Source organism: Cervus elaphus, chromosome 2 (assembly GCF_910594005.1).
Source record: "Cervus elaphus chromosome 2, mCerEla1.1, whole genome shotgun sequence".
Lineage (NCBI taxonomy): Eukaryota > Metazoa > Chordata > Mammalia > Artiodactyla > Cervidae > Cervus > Cervus elaphus.
This window is the reverse complement of record NC_057816.1, coordinates 45,262,775-45,287,412: the sequence shown is the minus strand read 5'-3', so window position 1 is coordinate 45,287,412 and position 24,638 is coordinate 45,262,775. Positions and strand designations below refer to the sequence as shown.

The window sequence follows — 24,638 nt, the reverse complement described above, 5'->3', positions numbered from 1 at the left end:
TTTCTATGTATAGGTCTTTTGTTTATTTAGGTAGGTATACTCCTAAGTATTTTGTTCTTTTTGTTGCAATGGTGAATGGTATTGTTTCCTTAATTTCTCTTTCTGTTTTCTCATTGTTAGTGTATAGGAATGCAAGGGATTTCTGTGTGTTAATTTTATATCCTGCAACTTTGCTATATTCATTGATTAGGTCTAGTAATTTTTTGGTAGAGTCTTTAGCGTTTTCTATGTCGGGGATTATGTCATATGCAAACAGTGAGAGTTTCACTTCTTCTTTTCCCATCTGGATTCCTTTTATTTCTTTTTCTGCTCTGATTGCTGTGGCCAAAACTTTCAAATCTATGTTTAATAGTAGTGGTGAGAGTGGGCACCCTTGTCTTGTTCCTTATTTTAGGGGAAATGCTTTCAATTTTTCACCATTGAGGATAATGTTTGCTGAGGGTTTGTCATACATAGCTTTTATTATGTTGAGGTATGTTCCTTCTATTCCTGCTTTCTGGAGAGTTTTTATCAAAACCTCAATGAGATACCATTACACGCCAGTCAGAATGGCTGCTATCTAAAAGTCTACAAGCAATAAATGCTGGAGAGGGTGTGGAGAAAAGGGAATCCTCTTACACTGTTGGTGGGAATGCAAACTAGTACAGCCACTATGGAGAACAGTGTGGAGATTCATTAAAAAACCTGGAAATAGAACTGCCATATGACCCAGCAATCCCACTGCTGGGCATACACACAGAGGAAACCAGAATTGAAAGAGACACGTGCACCCCAATGTTCATCACAGCACTGTTTATAATAGCTAAGACATGGAAGCAACCTAGATGCTCATCAGCAGACGAATGGATAAGGAAGCTCTGGTACATATACACTATGGAATATTACTCAGCCATTAAAAAGAATATATTTGAATCAGTTCTAATGAGATGGATGAAACTGGAGCCCATTATACAGAGTGAAGTAAGCCAGAAAGATAAAGACCAATACAGTATACTAACCCTCATATATAGAATTTAAAAAGATGGTAATGATAACCCTATATGCAAAACAGAAAAAGAGACACAGATGTATAGAACAGACTTTTGGACTCTGTGGGAGAAGGCAAGGGTGGGATGTTCTGAGAGAACAGCATTGAAACAAGTATACTATCAAGGATGAAACAGACCAGCCCAGGTTGCATGAGACAAGTGCTCAGGGCTGGTGCACTGGGAAGACCCAGAGGGATGGGATGGAGAGGGAGGCAGGAGGGGGCATCGGGATGGGAAACACATGTAAATCCATGGCTGATTCATGTCAATGTATGGCAAAAAACACTACAATATTGTAAAGTAATTAGCCTCCAACTAATAAAAATAAATGGAAAAAAAAAACTATAAAAAAAAGAAAATGATTTCAACATAATCATTACTCTTGGAGCAATACAATGTTTTGTTACTGCTTCACCAGTAATTCATCACCTTATTTGAAAAAAAAGCAAAATGAAACTTGTCCACCGAGAGTTCGGAACATCTGTGTGGAATACAAGGCATTCTCACATCCAACTGACTATCTCCATAGTGCATCATACAAATGTTTGTATACCCGAGCTCACCATAAGGACATCTGTGAATATGCTTTGGCCACAATAACAAAGCATAAAGCAAAACATAAAACAGCAAACCAAAGCAATCCTAAAGGAAATCAACCCTGACTATTCATTGGAAGGACTGAGGCTGAAGCTGAAGATCCAACATTTGACCACTTGACGTGAACAGCCAACTAATTGCAAAAGACCCTGATGCTGGGAAAGGTTGAGCACCAGAGGAGAAGGGGACGATAGAGGATGAGATGATTGGATGGCATCACTGACTCAATGGACAGGAGTTTGAGCAAGCTCTGGGAGACAGTGAAGTGCAGGGTGTGCTGCAGTCCATGAGGTCGCAAAGAATTAGATACAACTTAGCGACTGAACAATAGCAAAGCACTGCAGTGCCAAAACCATCAATGTTGATTTATACAATGGTTATGTCCTTTGTTGAAGGGAGGAAAAATTTTGGTAGTTCATAGACAAAAAATAAAAGGTTATTTAACCAACATAGTCAGTCAGGCTGTTTTATTTTACAAATACACTGACAAAAGTATACAACTAAAAAAACTTGCCCAAAATAACAATATAAATCAGCTAATAGGTTTAGTAATCAGAAATCAGAGAAAAAAGATTCTTGGTTATTCTTTATTATGGCATAAAAGTGAAGAAACTGTTATGGAACAATTACTATAACTGACAGAAGGGTATACTAACAAGTTCATGTATATTATCTGTATTGAGTTAAAAAGGATTATCCATAATATTTCTAATGTCCAGCAGTTTTAAATGAAGATTATATATACATATATATGATTTTTTCTGACATATATATAATTAATTTCTTAATGTAGATATATTCTTCAGTAGTAAATAAGAAATCCTGTTTTGCCTGTCAGTTCAATATTACAAAACCCCTTTGTTTTGTCAGTAATTTAGGATGCACTAATATTTGATCTCCCTATTATTCCTATTAAACAGATGGTGATCTTTTACCTTCTTTATTATATACCCAAGATAGTTCTGTAGAGCTTTCCCTTCTTTCTGCCTGATATATTACATATTTTCACTAGTTCTCTGTCTTTTCCACAATCAAGTTTACAGAAACAACTAAACTCAGATTTTCCCATTTATGATCCTGTTTGTGGTCTAGTTAGTAGTAAACCTCACCATAACCAACTGCCTATTGACAAATGGATGCGTTTCCACAGGACCTACTCAGATAAGTCAAAGTGTAGCAACTTTTCTTGCTGAATGATAGAATTCAACATAAAATGGTAAAATTGTATTTGAGTATGTTTTATTTGGATTTACCTAATTTAGAGATTTGAAACAGTAGCATCTAAATGGCAGATAGACAATCTCTGATGCTATATCAAAAACACTTAAAAAAAATTGATGTTGGGATCATGGGCTCGTTAGCAGCAGGGACACAGTGATATTCAATTATTTAGCAAACACTTATTGGACAACTATTCTCTGTTTTAAATGCTGGAACTATGAAAGTGCACAGTAAAGGCATGAACTCTTTTCTAACAGAGTTTAAAACCTGGTTGAGGGACAGAGAAAAACAAGTTAAAAAGTAATTTTTTAAAGAGGAAGAAGTTGTGATATGTGATACAATAGAAAATAAATGTGGGTTGAGATAGATATTAACAGGAGGAGAGAGAGAGATGCTTTGAGACAGGCTTAAAGAAAAGGAGAAAACCTATTTATGCTGAGCTATAAAAATTGAGGAGACAATCCTTTGAGGATCAGAGAATAAGCATTCCAGAGAAGTTAGCATGAGTTAGTGATTTGGAAAGGCACAAAGTGGAACATTACATTGACTACAGGGCAGACATAAATGCCTATTTACTGTAACATTTCATCTCAAATTGCCCCCCTCCCTTTTTTAAAGTGTACTCTGACTTACCATTTGGAACTCAAAGAGAAGGTTAGTATACTCATTGGGAAAGGGCATTCCTGGAGATGAATTATTATTTAATATATTGGCATAGGAAAACGGTTCATATTTTCTCTAAGCAGACATTTCTTAGATGTTCATGGCTCAGATAATCATGCCACAGTTTCATTTTTAATTTTCACTGTAACGGATCCTTCCTTGTGATTAACTTAAATTCTCATACCATGTATTTTTCTGCTCTATTTGTCATTTCTTGTAGAAAGAGAAAATTAAAGTTGAACATTTCTCAGTGAATTTTCATTAAAATATAATGATATGTTTTCCTTTCCCTTTATACTTTTCTTCCTATATCAGGCAATGTTAAGCCAGAGAACCAGAATCATTAGGAGATATACTCAGAGATGTATTGCAAAGGGTGGATGTACATGATTGTGGGGCTGGTTAAGAGAGTCCAGATACATAGAGCTAGTTGTCAAGAAGGGCAGGCTAGAACTTTGGAACATGGATGGAAGTAGGCAAAAGGTACTCTTTTCAGGGAGGCCTCAGTCTGCACTTATGACCCTCCAGCTGATTGAATCAGGTCCACTCACATTATCTAGAGTAATCTCCTTTATTTGAAGTACACTGAATATGAACTTTAGTTGCATAACAAATGTGTTCATAATGACTCCTAGATTTGTGTTTGATTGAATAGCTAGGAACTGTAGAATCACCAAGTGGACCAATACAATTGACCACCACACTGCCATTTCCTACTCTTCCTTTTCATTTCTTTCCTTAGTAAAATACTGAGTTCAGGATGTATTGGTTGGATCTCGGTAAGAAAATCCTCATGTAAAGGTAGAGCTGAACAGCTACAGTAGACTGGCTTGAGGAATCAGAGTCCAGTTAGAGAAAGAAAACAATGCTTGTGAGGGGCGGCAATAGCAGCGATTCAGAGGATTATCAGAGTCAAAGCTGAGCAAAGAGACATTTGGTTTGGGCAAGAGCATGGAAGGGGAGGTCATGACTAGCTGAGCAAGCCCAGCATGGAAGCCCAGCATGGAAGGGGAGGTCTGTGTGGGATAACAGGGAAATTCACCGTGGAGAGGAGAAAACAGTGATGGTCTAGTATGAGATAGCAAAGCCTCAGAGAAAAGGTGCTTAAGTTCATATGGTGGGGGGCCGGTGGTAGAGGTGGCCCCCTCAAAAACACAAGGGTTTTGTCTATTTATTTATTTTTTGTATATATATATATGAATGAGGTGATGTATGTATGTGTGTGTGTGTATATATGTTTCCTAGCTTCATACTCATAGTTGGACTGGGAATAGAATTATCCCAGTACCAGTAAATACACCTAGAGCCCAGATCTTGGCTTCGAGTTTCATTCTCCATCCACAGAAACCATTGTTTCTTGGGGAAATAGCTGTCTCTGGGACTGGGGAAGGATAAGTCTGAAATAAACCCAAAATATCCTATTGTTCTAAAAAGTAAGGAAGTGCTTTAAGAATGAAAAGAAACTTCTCCAGGGTTCCCGCTGGGTAAATCTGAGAAAATCCAGGCATCAAAATAAATAATATAGTAGTGGATTATTATTTATAGAATAAAATGAGTTTCTTCCTATATAAATAAATTTAAAGTTGATAAGGAGCAGGATATTTTTCATAGCCTCAAACTATCTCCACCCAAGATAGCTATTAATAACAAAGGGGAGAAATGAATAATTTTACACTGGAGAATTTCAGGAGGTACTATCTTAATTAAATGATCAAAGTCAACATCACCAGTAAAGGGAAGAAAAGGAATCATACATCACCTGAGATAATGCAATAAGAGCAGCATCAATTCTTTCATATTTCCCCTGTATTTAGTCATGAGAACACATCAGACAAGCACAAACTAGAAGACATTCCACAAAATAGGTGATCTATAAGTCAGGTCCATATTAATCTAATTCTTCCAGGGAATTTGAGAAGAATGTGTGTGTGTGCACGTGTGTGTGCATGTGTGTGCATGTGTGTGTGCATGTGTGTGTGTGTCTCTGTATGCGTGTGTGCATGTGTGTGTGTGCATGTGTGTGTGTTGTGCTCAGTCATGTCCGACTCTTTCTGATGGCCTGGACTGTAGCCCACCAGGCCCCTTTGTCCAACAAACTTCCCAGGTTAGAATACTGAAGTGGGTCTCTATTTTCTACTCTAGGGTATCTTCAGGACCCAAGGACTGAAACTGTGTCTCTTGCATCTCCTGCATTGGCGGGCGATTTCCTTACCACTGTGCCACCTGGGAAGCCCCTTGAATACAGGGAGAATATTTTTTATCCCGATTAGATAAAGAGAGACTTGATGATTATAGAAATAAGATTTGCAAGTACTTCTAGTTAAGGAAGAGTTGGGCAATTGCACATCTATTCAGTTCTTTGAAAATGTAGGTAACCAATGACTGCTATTCTTAAGTTTTATTTTTGGTGTATCCTATGAAACAGTGCTTTTCAAACATTACTGGGCATATGAATCACCCAAAGATTTCAGTGAAACATTATTTCTGATTCTGCGGATTTAAGGTGTAGCCTGGGGTTTTGAATTTTAATAAGCTTCCAGGTAATGCTAATGCCTCTGACCCATAGAACATACTTTGAATCATGAGGTTCTCCTCTAGCACAAGGCATGGGTAGGGTACGATCATAATATAAATGGTACTGGTCTTGTATAAATGTTACTATTAGAATTTGCTTAAATATATCATAAATGGAATAAGGGTTTGCTTTTAATTCCTTAAGAAAATTACAGGTTCTTGATATACTTAAGTTGCATGCAGACGCTCAACGTTGCTATGACAGGTGCACACATGCATTTAAATGTCTGTAAAATGAATCTCTTTTAGTGGCTGATCAAAGTTCTCAATCCACTCTTCCTTTCTCAGCAAATTTAATCTGGTGATCTCCAGTTGGCTAGATGCATTATGGGTTATGTTTTGTCTGCCCCTGAAACAGCAGAAATAGGCCTCTGCCAGAGAGGGCTGTTACATTAAATGGACAATTAATGTGATTCTCTGTGCCAGCTCATGTGGAGTTTAGCCAAAAGGCTGAATAAAGTGACCCAGACTAAACATTTAATGCAAAATGGAAGTGACGTGGAGACAAAGTCCTAGGAAATTTGTTATCTGAAAAAGAACTGTACTGCGTTCAAGGAATAGCTTCTCCCTATAATCTTTGCAACTAACAATTATAAGCAGATGGCAACAGACGGGCCTTCTAAGAGGCCAAAGTGCTTTGATCTAAAGAAATAAATCTTTGAATCTGAGCTCTCCATAAGAATCTTATTCTCCAGAGGTATTGTTTTACATGCCATGCACCTGTTTTCCCAGAATCTTCCTTAAGAAATAAATTCCCTGCTCTTATTATAGACAATCTCTGCCCCAGATATGTCATAATTTATTGGGTATCCAAGTTATTAAATAAATTTAAGTCACTAAAGACTATTTATAAGCAATACACACACACATGCACGTGCTCACATGCACGCATGTGCGCACACACACACACACACACACGCCCAAGTGGGGATAAATGCAAAGCAACATAGTAAGTTTCTAGTCAAAGTGAAGGCAAATGCAATTATCAAATCGAAGTTATTTTAAAAATCCAGGCTTTCCACCAAGCCAGACATAGTTCTTAGACTAACCATTTGGAAAAACATCGCATAGGCCTCCTAATAGTTTAACCAAAAAGGTTTTATTAGAAAGTATATTATCCACAAGGAGAATAAAACAGGTGAGAAAATATATCTAGAAAAAAAGGAAATAGGAGAAAAAAAGGCAACAAATCTATGCAATTAGCAGGGATAAGAGCAATTTTATTAAGCAAAACACAGCCAGGGGTAAGACAGAGTAATAACATGTTTCCTGTAAAAATTTAGTACTTCATGCATCATTTTATTTTTAATCCCATTCTTTAGGTCTAGTATTATTCTAGTTTTTGCTTTAATAAGACTCTTCTTGTTAGAAATAAATACATTTATTCTAAAAAAATCTAGAATTTAGGAAAAAGACTGTTTTGAATATATGAAGTTATTAATGTAACTAGTTCAATTTATCTCTAAAGACCACAAAGATGTGTGTCTAAGAAGCACACACAAATATAGAATAATCTGTGTTTATAATATAGAAATCATTGGTGTTTCTCTGACGTCAAAGTCCGTAACACAGAATAGTGAGGAGATAGCAGTATACATGTATGCATGCCTGGATCCCTTCGCTGTCCACCTGAAACTATGACAACATTGTTAATCAGCTGTGAAAGCGAAGGTGTCAGTCACTCATTCGTGTCCAACTCTGTGACCCCATGGACTGTAGCCCACAAGGCTCCTCTGTCCATGGAATTCTCCTGGCAAGAATACTGGAGGGGGTTGCCATTCCCTTCTCCAGGGGATCTTCCTCACCCAGGGATCAAACCTGGATCTCCCACACTGCAAGCATATTCTTTACCATTTGAGCCATCAGGGAAGCCCCAATGCTTATAGTTAATCAGCTACACCTCGATTCAAAAAAAAAAAAAAAATGTAAAGATAGCTGGATATCTCAGTCAGCTGACACTGTCTCAACTCTTTGCTCTGAGTTGTCCAGTAGCATATGACCGAGAGCAATAAATATCTAAAAAAAAAAAAAAAAGATACTAGTTCTTGGGACAAGGGAGTTAAACGGTCATAGAGTCCCATGCTGTCAAGTAATTCTTTCTTTCACCACCAAGGTCTTCTTGAGGGAACTTCCAACTCTGTGCAGACCCAGAAATTCCAAATCTGAAATTTGGAGGTGTCCAGTCCTGGATCACTCAGGCTGGTACTTGATGAAATTGGTGGAGCTTTACAGGCAAGGGTTTAATTTGGGAAATCTCAAATTAACTATTTCCTTTTGCAACTATTTCCTGGGTATCTGGCCCCCAACAGGGAGGTGTGTGAATGACACCATCTTCTCTTGTCAGCCAATTACAAAACTGGGGTTATCACCTTCCCCTTTTTTCACCTCTTCTAGTCAGTCATGTAATTCCACCATTGATCAATTTTCTACCCTAAGGGAGTGCTCTTAAATATTTTCCCAATGGAAAAAAATGTATATATATGAATATATACAAATATATTGCAAATGTTACTGATATACATATGTCACAGATAATTTATAAGTAATCATTACATCTACACTACTTTATTGAAATTCCATATAGCCAATCAGATCTAATAGATGTATTAGTTGATGCCCAAGTTTTGTGTACGGAGCCAATCAATAGTTGAAGGTGAAGAAAATGGATGACCTATTGTGGTTCCTACAGAGATGTCAGTTCATGATTTTATTTGTATCAATGAGTAAGACAAAAGTGAAGCAACGATGAGGGACATGGTAACTTAACTCAGTATATACTGCAGGTGGTATAGTTGATGAATTAGATAATAGTTTTTGAATACAGGCAGAATATTTATTTAATATTTGCACTATTTAAAATGTAATAGTACAGATATGATACACTCTTATGTTGAGCCTGAATCGTTCTCTTTTCTTAGCACTTTCTTTAGTCTAAAAAAATAACAAAACAGTGTATCAGGGTGGATTTCTAGCATTTTCAGATTTCTGTGTGATAAATACTACTGCCACACCTGGTGCCTAGCTACTGATATGATATCACTGAATGCAACTTTGGAAAGATATGAACAGAGTCACATAGCACTTCTGCCATATAGATACAGTAGATGTAAGTAGTCTAGAGAACATAAACATAATAAAATTAAATAGAATACTAAATAATGGGATTTGGTATTTATTACCTTTGTTTCTAATATGGAATAGTTTATATAACTTTATAATCTGGGCTTTATTAAAAGTGGTGTGTAACCACAATTTTGTACAATTCTTGAAAATTTAATAATAAGTTCTATGAGCCAGTGGGAGTTGTGTCCAGCACACTGGTGTATTATCTACCCTCCACCAAACCCTAGTTACCCCTATATTACCTAGTCTATGCCCAACGCTTCCTTTCCTGGGCTTTTATGGCAACATATGAGCTGACCTAATTGTGACCTACTCTTGACTCCCTTTGAAGTTGGAGGGAGCTTGTGCAAGGTTTTGTATGACATTTTCCTCTTTCAGTTCAGTTCAGTCACTCAGTCGTGTCCAACTCTTTGTGACCCCATGAACCGCAGCACGTCCAGGTCTCCACGTCCATCACCAACTCCCAGAATCAATCCAAACCCATGTCCATTGAGTCGGTGATGCCATCCAACCATCTCATCCTGTCGTCCCCTTCTCCTCCTGCCCTCAATCTTTCCCAGCATCAGGGTCTTTTCAAATGAGTCAGCTCTTCTCATGAAGTGGCCAAATTATTGGAGTTTCAGCTTCAGCATCAGTCCTTCCAATGAACACCCAGGACTGATCTCCTTCAGGATGGACTGGTTGGACCTCCTTGCAGTCCAAGGGACTCTCAAGAGTCTTCTCCAACACCACAGTTCAAAAGCATCAATTCTTCCATGCTCAGCTTTCTTTATAGTCCAACTCTCACATCCATACATGACTCCTGGAAAAACCATAGCCTTGACTAGACAGACCTTTGATGGCAAAGTAATGTCTCTGCTCTTTAATATGCTGTCTAGGTTGGTCATAACTTTCCTTCCAAGGAACAAGCATCTTTTAATTTCATGGCTGCAATCACCATCTTCAGTGATTTTGCAGCCCAGAAAAATAAAGTCAGCCACTGTTTCCACTGTTTCTCCATCTATTTGCCATGAAGTGATGTGACCGGATACCATGATCTTAGTTTTCTGAATGTTGAGCTTTAAGCCAACTTTTTCACTCTCTTGTTTCACTTTCTTCAAGAGACTCTTTAGTTCTTGTTCACTTTCTTTGTTCATAGTGATGCTTCCTAAGGCCCACCTGATTTTACATCCCAGGATGTCCGGCTCTAGGTGAGTGGGAGTGATCACACCTTCATGATTATCTGAGTCGTGAAGATCTTTTTTGTACAGTTCTGTGTATTTTTGCCACCTCTTCTTAATATCTTCTGCTTCTGTTAGGTCCATACCATTTCTGTCCTTTATTGAGCCCATCTTTGCATGAAATGTTCCCTTGGTATCTCTAATTTTCTTGACGAGGTCTCTAGTCTTTCCCATTCTATTGTTTTCCTCTATTTCTTTGCATTGATTGCTGAGGAAGGCTTTCTTATTGCTCCTTGCTATTCTTTGGAACTCTGCATTCAAATGGGTATATCTTTCCTTTTCTCCTTTGCTTTTCACTTCTCTTCTTTTCACAGCTATTTGTAAGGCCTCCTCAGACAGCCATTTTGCTTTTTTGCATTTCTTTTTCGTGGGGATGATCTTGCACCCTGTCTCCTGTATAATGTCATGAACCTCCGTCCATAGTTCATCAAGCACTCCGTCTATCAGGTCTAGTCCCTTAAATCTAGGAAGCATCACTACAAACAAAGCTAGTGGAGGCAATGGAATTCCAGTTGAGCTACTTCAAATTCTAAAAGAGGAAGCTGTGAAAGTGCGGCACTCAATATGTCAGCAAATTTGGAAAACTCAGCAGTGGCTGCAGGACTGGAACAGGTCAGTTTTCATTCCAAACCCAAAGAAAGGTAATACCAAAGAATGCTCAAACTACCACACAATTGCACTCATCTCACATGCTAGTAAAGTAATGCTCAAAATTCTCCAAGCCAGTCTTCAGCAATATGTGAACCATGAACTCCCAGATGTTCAAGCTGGTTTTAGAAAAGGCAGAGGAAGTAGAGATCAAATTGCCAACATCTGCTGGATCATCAAAAAGCAAGAGAGTTCCAGAAAAACATCTATTTCTTCTTTATTGATTTTGTCAAAGCCTTGACTGTGTGGATCACAATAAACTGTGGAAAATTCTGGGAGATGGGAGTACCAGACCACCTGACCTGCCTCTTAAAAAACCTGTATATAGGTCAGGAAGCAACAGTTAGAACTGGACATGGAACAACAGACTGGTTCCAAACAGGAAAAGGAGTACGTCAAGACTGTATATTGTCACCCTGCTTTCCTGCTTAAATTCTATGAATAGTTCCGTTTGGCTCAGACAGTAAAGAATCTGCCTGCAATGCAGAAGGCACGGGTTCTACCCCTAGGTGGAGAAGATGCCCTGGAGAAGAGAATGACAACCCACTCCAGTATTCTTGCCTGGAGAGTCCCATGGATGGGAGCCTGGTGGGCTACAGTCCATGGTGTTGCAAAGAGTCAGACGCAACTGAGCGACTAACACTTTCACTTCACTTTACTTTTTATTTTGAAAATGAAATTAAATTTTGTTATTAGGTACACCTTTAAGTTCTGAAAGTATATATTTCTCAATTTCACTTCCAAAACACTACCAGATGGATTGTAATGTTCTAGACAAAATAAAGCAAATAAACACAAAACACCCACATGCTTACTATCCTGGACGCTTCACCCTTCTTTACAAATTCCTACATTTGATTTCATTACCTTTTGTCTGCCTACAACTCTATTCCTCTAAAATGTGCTAAAATACTTAATACTTGTCTTTGAACCCTCTTGACCTACCTTGACTGAGCCAGGTAGACTTTCCTTGTGTAGTATCCATGAACAGCCTATTCACATCTGCAGTCAAAATTTTAATAGAGAATTTATTTGACTACACCCTTAAATAGTTTGAGAGTGACTGTGTAGAAGCAAATTGACATTAGTTTCCTTCAGCGTGCAGGACACTGCTCTAAGCACTTTCCATATTTATCTCATTTGCCTAAAGGGACAATTAATACACACATTAGGAAGCAGAAGCTCATAGAGCATATATACACAGTCCAAGGTCACAAGACTCACAAATGGTGAGCTCAGGATAAAATGCAGAGAAGCATAAAGACAGAGTTGCTTCCTGCAACATAACCTGCTTCCTTATTCATCTCCAGATTCCAGGAGCCTGGCACGGTACCCACAATGCTCAGTAACAGTGAAGAATTTCATCCAGAAATTCAGTGGTTCTCAAGTGTGTTCCCTACAGATGAGTGTTACTGGAAGAATTGATTAAACTGAAGATTCATATGCCTCTTGCCACACCTGCAGAATAAGATTCTACACGCACCAAAAATATTGAGAAACTCTGGCCTAATTGTGTGTGTGTTTGTGTGAGACTAACTTTAGAAATTATCTGATATCCTTTTATACTCTGATTCACTGCAGCATGGCACACAGTGGCAGAGAATCACACAGTGTTTCTGCCATGCAGATACAAGGGACGGAAGCAGCCTCAGGAACAGCATGAAGCTCCTCCTTCCTCTCCGTGAAGAGTCAGCGAATCACAGGATTTCTAACACAAGACCTAACAGCTTTATTGGTATCCCTCCTGTGCACACACACTGCCCCCCACCCAACCATGGGATGCCCTGTAATGAAGCCAGTTGGAGTTGACTGTGTTCATCACTTCCTGACTCCAAGTTCATTGTCTCTACATTATTAGCTTGAAATGAGTTTTGATGGGATAAATACACCAAATACACCATGGAACCTGGCAAAGGCTACAGATCAGTCCACCCTCCCGTCTCCCCAAGAGCCAGTCTCAACATTTTTACCAGCATGCTATTGAATCACAAACCAAGTACCCATGGTCACTGTGAAGCAATCTTGTATCAGAGGTTGGTGACCGTGTCTCTCTTAGATTTCCTCTGTCTTACATCCTCCAAGTCAGTTGCCAGAAACCTCTTTTTCAAAAACATTACCTTTACGATTTTCCTAGCTCAGTCAGTATTCACTTCCTTGTGCTACATGCTTTTTTTCAACATCTTTAAATTCTCAGTAGCAGTTTGGTGCTGTTTTGGGATTCATGATGGCTATTTATATTACCTTCCCATTTAGAAGCATGTATTTGTCTAAATCAATGTCATTTTTTTTTCTCTTTGAAGTTGACCTTGCTAATATCATCCCATAATCTGAATATTGTTTCCTATCTTATTATTCACTGATTTTAAGACTTCACTGAACAACTAATCCATGTGATATTATTTCTTGCCACTTTATTTTAGTCAAATTTAAAAGAAAGATTGTAGGAGACAGAAACATTAACTTCACACAGTGTTTACTCATCTCTCCATTATCAAATTTTGTTTTAACTTCATTTCAAGTCAAAATTATAGTGAAGTAAATAGCTTGTTTTAAAGTCATAAAATGTATTTCCCCCTTTGGACACAAATATTTTAGCTCATTAAAAATGGAATTGTGAATTTGAGTTCTTTAGCCTAGAAAAGAGAAGTCACACTTTACAAAGTAAACTGGGTATAAATTCAACCTATAGAGCTAAAAACAATATTTCAGGAGATATTCTTGCCAAATATTCCACTGGTTACAAAGAGTGGTTTAAATTTCCTTTCTTTGTGTGTTACTTGAATGGTTTAGATTCTTTGATTGCATAAAGCAGATATTAACTTGAGACAACTGTATTTAAAAGGATAGATTATTATAAGGATACAGAGATTTGTCACAGCAGATAAGTCAAGAAATTTTAGAAAGTGTAGTTGTTATGCCCGATGTCCAAATCCCTGAGCGGGAAGAGAGAAGGCTTCCAAGACAATGCAACTTGCAGGAAGGGAAGTTTATTACTGACTCGAGCCAGGACTCTCCACCCGCAACCAACGCAGTGGTGCGAGCCAGAGAACCCCGAGCCCAAGCTGTTACACAAATTTATAGGGTGAGAAGCGGATTGGCTATACGTTTGCAAAGCAATTTCATTGGTCAATACTTTCGTGCGTGCCAGCCTTTCCTGGGGGTTTCTGCCCCGTTCCTAATTTCCTAATTGGCAACCAGCGGTCAGTATTAAGTGAAAGCTAATTGGTCCTAATTGGCTAATTGGTTGTATCCAGGTGGCCTGATAATCTTACCAAGTAGGAAGGCCTACTCCTAATCTAAGCTGCGTTACCTCTGCTCGCCTCACATTCCCCCCTGTCTGTTGTTCAAGTAGAGGAATCTTCCTCTTTTCCATCCTGGGCCACTGACACTATAAGTGGACCCAGGAGGGTGAAAATTAAGGTAGTCAGCCAGGGGGAGTGTTGAAAACAAGAACCAAACCATCTCTGCTGGGCTTCCCGTTCTCTCTTTCTAATCAAGACCACCTCAGACAAGGAAGTCAAAGACTTCTCTAAATGACTGATTGATTCTCTTCATCTACAGCAGCTCGTAGGGAGGAAAGCCCTTGGCCTTGCAGAGATAGTAAAGCTTGGTTCACCCATATCTGAGGTACTTGGCCCTGCGGGTTGCGCCACACTTGGGGCCACCAAATCTCTGTTTCCTATGTCCCATTCCCGGGGCCCATCACAAGAGGTTACACAGCTTCAGCTCCTGCCATAATCAGCAGGAGAATTAGGAGACCTCCCAGCGGACAAGTTTCAGTTTCAAAGGATTTGATGGGTGAGGACTCGCCTTCCATTCTTCTTGCGCTTTTTCCTGTTCTTCCGGTGTGGCTTGCCGCACGTGATTGCAGTGAACCCAGGGTCCAATCCCGTCGACTTTGACAGCAGTAGGAGTGGTAAGGAGAACAACATAAGGGCCTTTCCATCTAGGTTCTAATGCTTTAGATTGGTGCCGTTTTACCCAAACCCAATCACCTGGGCCAATATCATGTGAGGGGATGGCCCCCTTATTTTGACCCTCGTGTATCTCTTGAATCAATTTCCAAACATGGTTATGTACTTTACTTAATGCCATCAGAGTTTGCTGGAATTGTCCCAAAGTAGGGGGTGGCAGGCATTTTCCTTTAGAAATAGGACACACAGGAGGGGGTCTTCCATACAGAATCTCAAAAGGGGTAAAATTCAGCTTATAAGGGGTGTTACGCGCCCGAAAGAGTGCAAAGGGAAGGAGGGTCACCCAGTCCCCGCCAGTCTCTATTGCCAACTTTGTCAAAGTTTCTTTTAGAGTCTGATTCATTCTCTCAACCTGTCCTGAGCTCTGGGGATTATATTCACAATGTAACTTCTATTTCTTCCCCAGAGCTCGGGCCAGCCCTTGTACAATCTGGCTCACAAAGGCAGGTCTGTTATCAGAGCCCATAGTCATCGGCAGCCCATACCTAGGCACTATTTCCTCTAAGATCTTTTTAGCAACCACTGTTGCTGTCTCTCCCTTAGTGGGGAGGGCTTCTACCCACCCTGAGAAGGTATCTACCAGAACCAACAGATAGCGATACCCGTACTTGCCTGGCCTTACCTCAGTGAAATCTATCTCCCAGTGTTGCCTTGGCTTTTCCCCTCGGTACCTTGTTCCTGTGTGCTGCTTCTTCTCTGCCCTCATCAGCTGGCATGCTTTGCAAGCCTGAATTATCTCTCGTACAGTTGCATTTTGTTTAGGGAACCTCAGGCAGGCTGTCTGGAGAAGTGTTAGGGTCTTTTTTTCTCCCAAGTTTGTAGTTATGTGCAGGTGTTCACACAGGTGACGACCCAGGGTGGCAGGCAATATCAGGTTGTTGTTTTGGTCTCAGTACCATCCATCTTTGTCATCCTTCTGGAGGGTGGTATCCTCATTGATCCAGGCGAGATCAGGGAGGGAATATTCGGGAACTGGTGGCAAAGTCCCCATACCAGGAGGTGGAAGTCCCACGGCTAATATGGGGACGGTGTAGTCCCGGCTAGCCGCTTCTCGAGCGGCCGCATCAGCGGCACAATTGTCCCGTGCCTTAGGGTCTTCTCCTTTCTGGTGACCGGGGACATGCACTATTGCTACTGCCCAGGGCAGTTGGACGGCTTCCAGGAGCCTGTGAATCTCTGGCAAATTTTTTACCTCCTTTCCCTCAGCTGTCCGAAATCCCCTTTCTTGGTATATAGGACCTTGAATATGCGCAGTGCCGAAAGCATATCAGCTGTCAATAAAAATGGTAACTCTCTTCTCTTTGGCTTGCTCCAGAGCCTGCATTAGGGCAATCAATTCTGCTCTTTGTGCAGAAGTGTTTGGGGGAAGTGTCTCAGCCCATATTGTCTGTCCTGAGTCATCAACTATAGCGGCTCCCGCTTTCCTTTGCCCGTCTTTTACATAGCTACTCCCATCCATGAACCATACTAGCTCACTGTTGTCTAGGGGTACATCAGTTAAGTCTTTTCGTGCTGCCAGGGCCTCAGCCAGTATCTCGCTGCAATCATGGAGAGGGCGGTCTTTCTCTGGGTTGGGTAAGAGCGTGGCCGGATTCAGGAAGCAAGGGGTCTGAAAATGCACCCGTGGGGCATTGAGCAGCAAAGCCTGGTAATGTATCAAGCGGTCATTGGAGATCCACTTACCCGGTGGCTGCTTCAAAACCCCTTCAATGGCGTGGGGGGTGTGAACCAGGAGTTGCTGTCCATACGTCAACTTGTCAGTGTCGCGGACGAGGAGGGCAGTGGCTGCGATGATGCGAAGGCAAGGGGGCCACCCAGTGGCCAACGGGTCTAATCGCTTCGAAAGGTATGCCACCGGCCGTTTCCATGGTCCCCATTGTTGGGTCAAGACCCCCTTTCCTATTCCTTGCTTTTCATCTACAAACAGCTGGAATGGCTTATTTGGGTTAGGCAGGGCAAGGGCTGGGGCTTCTAGTAGGGCCCGTCTGAGTGTCTGGAAAGCCTGTTTCATTGGCTCAGTCCAAGTCCAGTTTGGGGTCTCTTTACTTCCCTCATACAAGGGCCGGGCCTTCTCAGCAAACCCCATGATCCACAGTCTGCAATATCCAACAGTCCCCAGAAACTCTCTCACCTGGCGGGGGGTCTTGGGCTCTGGTATCTGCAATATCATTTCCTTCATGGCCTGAGTTAGCCACCTTTTCCCCTGCCTGATCTTATACCCCAAATAGGTGACCTCTTGCCGGGCTATTTGTGCCTTCTTTGGGCTAGCGCGATACCCCAAGATGCCTAGGGTCTGTAAGAGGTCCCTAGTGGCATGGTTGCATGCCTCCTCGGTGGTTCCAGCCAACATAAGGTTGTCTACATATTGTAGCAGGATGACCTCTGGGTGGCGAGTCTGATATTCGTAGAGGTCCTCACTCAGAGCCTCATTAAACAAGGTAGGGGAGTTCTTGAATCCCTGTGGGAGGCGGGTCCAAGTTAATTGTATTACCGGTTGGCCTTCCCCCTCGGTCCACTCAAAAGCAAATATCTCCTGGCTCTGGGCCGCCAGGGGTAGGCTGAAAAAGGCATCTTTCAAGTCCAACACAGTATACCAAGTGTACTCAGGTAGCAAATTGCTCAAGAGGGTATAAGGGTTAGGGACAGTGGGATGTATGTCACTCACCCGTTTGTTGACTTCTTGCAGGTCTTGGACAGGTCTGTAATCTGTCCCCCCTGGCTTCTTCACCGGCAGTAAGGGTGTGTTCCAAGGGGATTGGCACCGCTTGAGAATTCCGGCATCCATGAGACGTCGAGTGTGGGAAGTGATCCGCCACCGAACTTCCTGGCTCATGGGGTACTGTCTCACCCTCACAGGAGTTGCCCCAGCCTTTAGCCCGATGACGACCAGATGTCTCTGTTTGGCTAGTCCCATTCCTGCCGTTTCTGCCCAGGCCAATGGGTATTTATGGACCCACGGTTGTACATCTAGTGCTATAGTCTCTGAGGGCTTTGGTGCAAAAAGTCTGTATTCATCTCTTAAGGCTAGGGATAAGACATGTATCGGCTGTCCAAGTCCATTCGTGGCCATCATTCTCCCAGGGTCAAAATGAATCTGAGCATTAACTTTAGTCAACAAGTCTCTTCCAAGTAGAGGGGCTGGGCATTCTGGTATCACCAAAAACGAATGGGACACCTGGTGGGTCCCCAGATCTACTTTTCGTTCTGTGGTCCAATAATATCTTTTTGTCCCTGTGGCTCCTTGCACCAAGCTGGTTTTCTTAGACATTGGTCCCAGTTTTTTATTTAAAACAGAGTGTTGGGCACTAGTATCTACCATGAAGCCAACAGGTTTCCCCTCCACATGTATGGTTACCCAGGACTCGGGGAGGGGTGCCGAGTCTTGACTCCCCCAGTCACTGTCTTCCCCCACATATAGAACTCGAGTTCTAGGGGAGATTTTCTTTCTCTGGGTCATTCCTCTCCTCAGGTCCCTCTTAGGGCACTTGTTTTTCCAGTGCTCCTGTTCTTTGCAGTAGATGCACTGATCTTTCTTTAGGGCCTGCCTTTTTGGTTTCTGTTTTTCTCCCGTCCAGGGGTCTCGAGGTTCCCTCAATTCTGTTCCGGCTTTTATCCACGCAAAAAGAATCTGGGCTAGCTCCCTCTAGTTCTTCCAGTTTTCCCTCGTTTTATATTCTCTATCTTCCTTCCTGATCTTCTCAGCTAATTCTCTTTCCTCCCGTCGAATTCGTTCTTCCCTTTCTTCTGGGGTCTCCCTATTATTAAATACCTTTTCAGCTGCTTTCAATAAATCCTGTATCATCTGTTCTCCCAATCTCTCTATCTTTTGTAATTTCTTCCTGATATCTGGGGCTGCCTGATTTACAAACGCTAACAGAACTGCAGCACGTGACTCCTCAGCCTGGGGATCCATAGGTGTATATTGCCTGAAAGCTTCCATTAGCCTTTCTAGGAAGGCTGCCGGGCTCTCAGTGGGCTCTTGCCTTACTAAATTTACCTTTGCCAAATTTGTCGGCTTTCTTGCTGCGGCCCACAGGCCAGCCATCAGAGTCTGGCGGTACACTCAGAGATGTTCCCTACCTTCCCCTCCCTCAAAATCCCAGTTAGGCCGCAACAGAGGAAACCCCTCGTCCACTAGATGAGGCTGGGCGGTTGGCCTCCCGTCGGCCCCTGGGACCCGTTTCCGCACTTCTGCCAGAATTCGCTCCCACAACAGCTGCTGACAATCGTAGTGAAAGGAGAGTTTCACCTGGTTGGGCTCTAGTTACTGAGGCTCACTTATTGTAGGGCCTTCAGAGTCCGCCAGAGTGTAGCCCTGGCCGGGACTCATCAGTTGCCCCCACAACCGCTCGCCTGTTCATTGAAACTCCTGAAAAGAGTAGGACAATGCTGGCACACACACAAACACGGACTAACACGGAGAGCCGAAGACAAACACATGGACAGACAAACATCGGCCGACAACACAGTGGTGGGTTTTCGGGCCCCCTGACCAGACTCAGGATCAGGAGAGGAACTCTCCTTCCCACAGAGCCGGCTGCCTTCCAGCGTGCTCGCTGCCCTCGGCCTTACGCCAGCTGGAGAAAGCTTTCTCCTGTGCCAGATACCTTCCTGCTTCACAGCAGGGCCCTGGAATTACTCTGGACTTCCTGTCCTGCCTGAGACAATGCCGGCACACACACAAACATGGAGAGCCAAAGACAAACACACGGACAGAGACAACACAGTGCTGGGTTTTCGGGCCCTCTGAGTTTTCCTGAGCACCGGTGCTATTATCTATCCTTCCCCTCTGTCCTGGAAGTGTTCTCTTCCCCTGGTAAAGAGATCCCGGACGAGCCCCCAAATGTTATGCCCGATGTCCGAATCCCTGAGCGGGAAGAGAGAAGGCTTCCAAGACAATGCAACTTGCAGGAAGGGAAGTTTATTACTGACTCGAGCCAGGACTCTCCACCCGCAACCAATGCAGTGGTGCGAGTCAGAGAGCCCCGAGCCCAAGCTGTTACACAAATTTATAGGGTGAGAAGCGGATTGGCTATATGTTTGCAAAGCAATTTCATTGGTCAATACTTTCGTGCGTGCCAGCCTTTCCTGGGGGTTTCTGCCCCGTTCCTAATTTCCTAATTGGCAACCAGCGGTCAGTATTAAGTGAAAGCTAATTGGTCCTAATTGGCTAATTGGTTGTATCCAGGTGGCCTGATAATCTTACCAAGTAGGAAGGCCTACTCCTAATCTAAGCTGCGTTACTTCTGCTCGCCTCACATAGTTAGCTTGCATTATTGTTTGCTTTTTAGTTGCTCAGTAGAGTTAGACTCTTTGGGGGCCCCATAAACTGTAGCTCTCCAGGTTCCTCTGTCCATGTGATTTCCCAGGCAAGAATACTAGAGAGGGTTGTCATTTCCTTCTCCAGGGAATATTCCCAATTCAGGGATCGAACACAAGTCTGATGAATTGTCAGACAGATTCTTCACCACTGAGTCACCCAGAAAGCCACTCATCTACATTAAACGGATTAAACTCAGAAATGGGATGCTAAATGAAAATCCAGAAGAATTCTTTTTCTACTTCTCATTTCTCTTCTTCTCAGATACTCTTACTGTCTCTCTGTAGACCAGTTTTCCTGCTCCTTAGCTCCAACTGTCAGTGATTACTTCTTTTTCTTTTTTTCATTTATTTTTATTAGTTGGAGGCTAATTACTTTACAATATTGTAGTGGGTTTTGTCATACATTGACATGAATCAGCCATGGATTTACATGTATTCCCCATCCCAATCCCCCCTCCCACCTCCCTCTCTACCCACTCCCTCTGGGTCTTCCCAGTGCACCAGCCCTGAGCACTTGTCTCATGCATCCAACCTGGGCTGGTGATCTGTTTCACCCTAGATAATATACATGTTTCAATGCTGTTCTCTCAAAACATCCCACCCTCGCCTCCTCCCACAGAGTCCAAAAGTCTGTTCTATACATCTGTGTCTCTTTTTCTGTCTTGAATATAGGGTTATCATTACCATCTTTCTAAATTCCATATATATGTGTTAGTATGCTGTAATGTTCTTTATCTTTCTGGCTTACTTCACTCTGTATAATGGGCTCCAGTTTCATCCATCTCATTAGAAGTGATTCAAATGAATTCTTTTTAATGGCTGAGTAATATTCCATGGTGTATATGTACCACAGCTTCCTTATCCATTCGTCTGCTGATGGGCACCTAGGTTGCTTCCATGTCCTGGCTATTATAAACAGTGCTGCGATGAACATTGGGGTGCATGTGTCTCTTTCAGATCTGGTTTCCTTGGTGTGTATGCCCCTCATATGGCAGTTCTATTTCCAGTTTTTTAAGAAATCTCCACACTGTTTTCCGTAGCAGCTGTACTAATTTGCATTCCCACCAACAATGTAACACCATACACAAAAATAAACTCAAAATGGATTAAAGATCTAAATGTAAGACCAGAAACTATAAAACTCCTAGAGGAGAACAGAGGCAAAACACTCTCCAACATAAATCACAGCAGGATTCTCTATGACCCACCTCCCAGAATATTGGAAATAAAAGCAAAACTAAACAAATGGGACCTAATGCAACTTAAAAGCTTTTGCACAACAAAGGAAACTATAAGTAAGGTGAAAAGACAGCCCTCAGATTGGGAGAAAATAATAGCAAACGAAGCAACAGACAAAGGATTAATCTCAAAAATATACAAGCAACTCTTGCAGCTCAATTCCAGAAAAATAAATGACCCAATCAAAAAATGGGCCAAAGAACTAAACAGACATTTCTCCAAAGAATACATACGGATGGCTAACAAACACATGAAAAGATGCTCAACATCACTCATCATCAGAGAAATGCAAATCAAAACCACAATGAGGTACCATTACACGCCAGTCAGGATGGCTGCTATCCAAAAGTCTACAAGCAATAAATGCTGGAGAGGGTGTGGAGAAAAGGGAACCCTCTTACAGTGATTACTTCTTCACAACTCCTGCTAAATTTCCTCTGCTCAAGACACAAGCCCAGCCTGAGACTGAAAACTTTAGTCTCATTTCCAAATTTTCTATGAAAGGACCCTGACTCCATTTATACCTCGTATCTAATTCTATAATACAAACATAACCAATGGGGACAGTATTTACTTTCTGTACTGCATGATGGATTACTACAAACTTAGAGGCTTATTAATACAGTAATGAGTATTTATTATCTAATAGTTTCTGTGGGTTGGGATTTAAAGCATAGCTTAATTGGGTTCTCACAAGGCTGTAATCAAGGTGTTGTCTGGACTGCATTCTTTTTTCCTTTTTTCCTTCTTTTTGTTTTTATTGAATTATAGATGATTTATAGTGTTGTGCTAGCTTCAGGCATATAGAGAAGTGATCCAGTTTTATATATATATATATATATGTGTGTGTGTGTGTGTGTGTGTGTGTGTATAAAATGGTGGTTTAGTTGCTAAGTCATGTCTGATTCTTGTGACCCAATGGACTGTAACCTGCCAGGCTCCTCTGTCCATGTGATTCTCCAGTAAAAATATAACTACAGACAAAGAGACAAAACCTGAATTAAGGGTCAGGAAATTGCCTATGATTTCAGTCTCCATTGAGAAATAAAGTATCTGGAGTATTAAAACATCCCGGAGAATATAAGAACAAAAGTATTTCATTTACCAGTACATTGAATGAGTCACTATTAAAGGTAGTTGGGAGATGCTTTGATATAAGTCACTGAGAGTGGGAAGATAACACCTCTAAGAGGAGTGTTATTCAGGCTGAACAGCATCTGAATTAGATTTACTCTGATACTTTTGCTTTACCACACAGACATGAGTGCACACATATACGAACACACATACTAGGTGCTGAATCACAGAGGAGAGGCTGTATGCCCCACGAGCAGTCTCCATCATGCTCTCTCTCTGTACCATGCGGGTCCTCTCCTGGAAATAAAAGCTACTCCAGTATTAAACTGATGTTAGTTTCATGTTACATTTTCTTCTCAAAACAGCCATAGCCTCACTTACATATGATGCACGTGTGTGCTCACTCAGTCGTGTCCAACTCTGTGCGACCCCATGGACTGTAGCCAGCCAGGCTCCTCTGTCCGTGGAGTTTCCCAGGCAAGAATACTGGAGTGGGCTACCATTTCCTACTCCAGGGTATCTTCCCGACCCAGGGGTCAAACTCATGTTTCTTGTGTCCCCTGCATCTCCTGCTTTGGCAGTCAGATTCTTCACCAGTGAGCCACCTGGAAATTCTCAAAAGCTTTATAACACTGCTACTATTAACATATAGTAATAGCAATTACATATTACTACTGTAATTACATATTAATAATAATTACATATTTCCTCTGTAATTGCATAGTACTGTAATATTACATAGTGCTACTGCTGGAAATAATATGACAAGAACAACAATAATTTTAAAAGAATTCTTTTCCTCACTACCTCTCATAATATCCTTCCCTCCTAGGGACTGTTCTGGTTTTAATCGCCAAATCTTGTGCCTAGAAACCTTTCAGTACCTGGCTAACCAGGAATATTCATTACCCTAACTTAAACAAAAGTACCTTCTCATGGTAGCTAGATATCTGGAATACCAGTAATACCTCAAAAGTCTTTCTATATTTACATTACCATCATTGAATTAGGTTTTATATAATTATAACCATGTAATACTATGATAGAGACAAGTAGTATTATGATGATACTCCCTTTTTCATATTGCTATTTGGTCTTCTTAAAGGTAATAATTTGTATTTATTTCCATTTGTATAATTTGCTATTCACATAGGCTTATTTTGTTTAAAATGCTGTATTATTCCATTAAATCACTGTTTTTAATGAAGACCTCTTTTCCATATTCCTTTTCTTTTTTCCCAAACTGACACATTTTTGGGCTTTAAGTCACCAGACTTCACTTTCTTAAGCACATTGTTCTTTCCTCAGAAAAAGTGCGAAAAAAAGATATCGCTGATTCCTTCCATTAAAAAAAAAAAAAAATTGAGTCATACCCTACCTTCATACTGAGTGTATATTTTTACTTGGCATAGTTTTCAAGGTTGAAGAATATTTGCGTTCAGAATTTTGAAGATAATTCTCTCTTAGAATTCATAGTTGCCACTGAGAAACCTGAAATTTTGTAATTCTTACCTTATGTATATGGTATTTCTCCCCTCTCTTTAGATGTTAAGATCTTCCTTTTGTCACAGACACTAGGACATTTTATGATAATTGACCTTGGGGTAGACTTTTTTATTTGGTTATATCAAGCAGTCTGTAGTCCTGTGAACTTTAGCTCCAGAAATTTTCTTGGCTAATTCTTTTTATTTATATTATCTGTCTATTCTTCCTGGTATTTTTTTTTTATCAGACACAGTTCTAAGATCTGATTCTGAAGTACATTTTATTTCATATTTGTTAATTTTGTGTCTTCTGTTCTACTTTCTCAAACTTATTACATTTAATTAGCCTAGTTTTTGCAATATTTTCATTTCCAAGAGTTCTTTCTTCTTTTCTGGTTTTTATTTTCATAGTACTTTTTCCATAGTATTTAAAAAATATTGCATGCATCAACCCCTCTTTATGAGGAG

General features: G+C 41.1%; 1 protein-coding gene across 1 annotated transcript in view; it reads right to left on the bottom strand.

The window, feature by feature from the left end:
- Window positions 1-22,971, bottom strand: part of LOC122706527 — a 44,611-nt gene extending 21,640 nt beyond the window's left edge. Inside the window, 3 exon segments of the mRNA XM_043921765.1 lie at window positions 14,936-15,784; window positions 16,061-19,249; window positions 22,900-22,971. Coding sequence (XP_043777700.1) covers window positions 14,936-15,784; window positions 16,061-19,249; window positions 22,900-22,971 — 4,110 coding nt within the window.
- Between the last annotated feature and the right edge of the window lie 1,667 nt (window positions 22,972-24,638).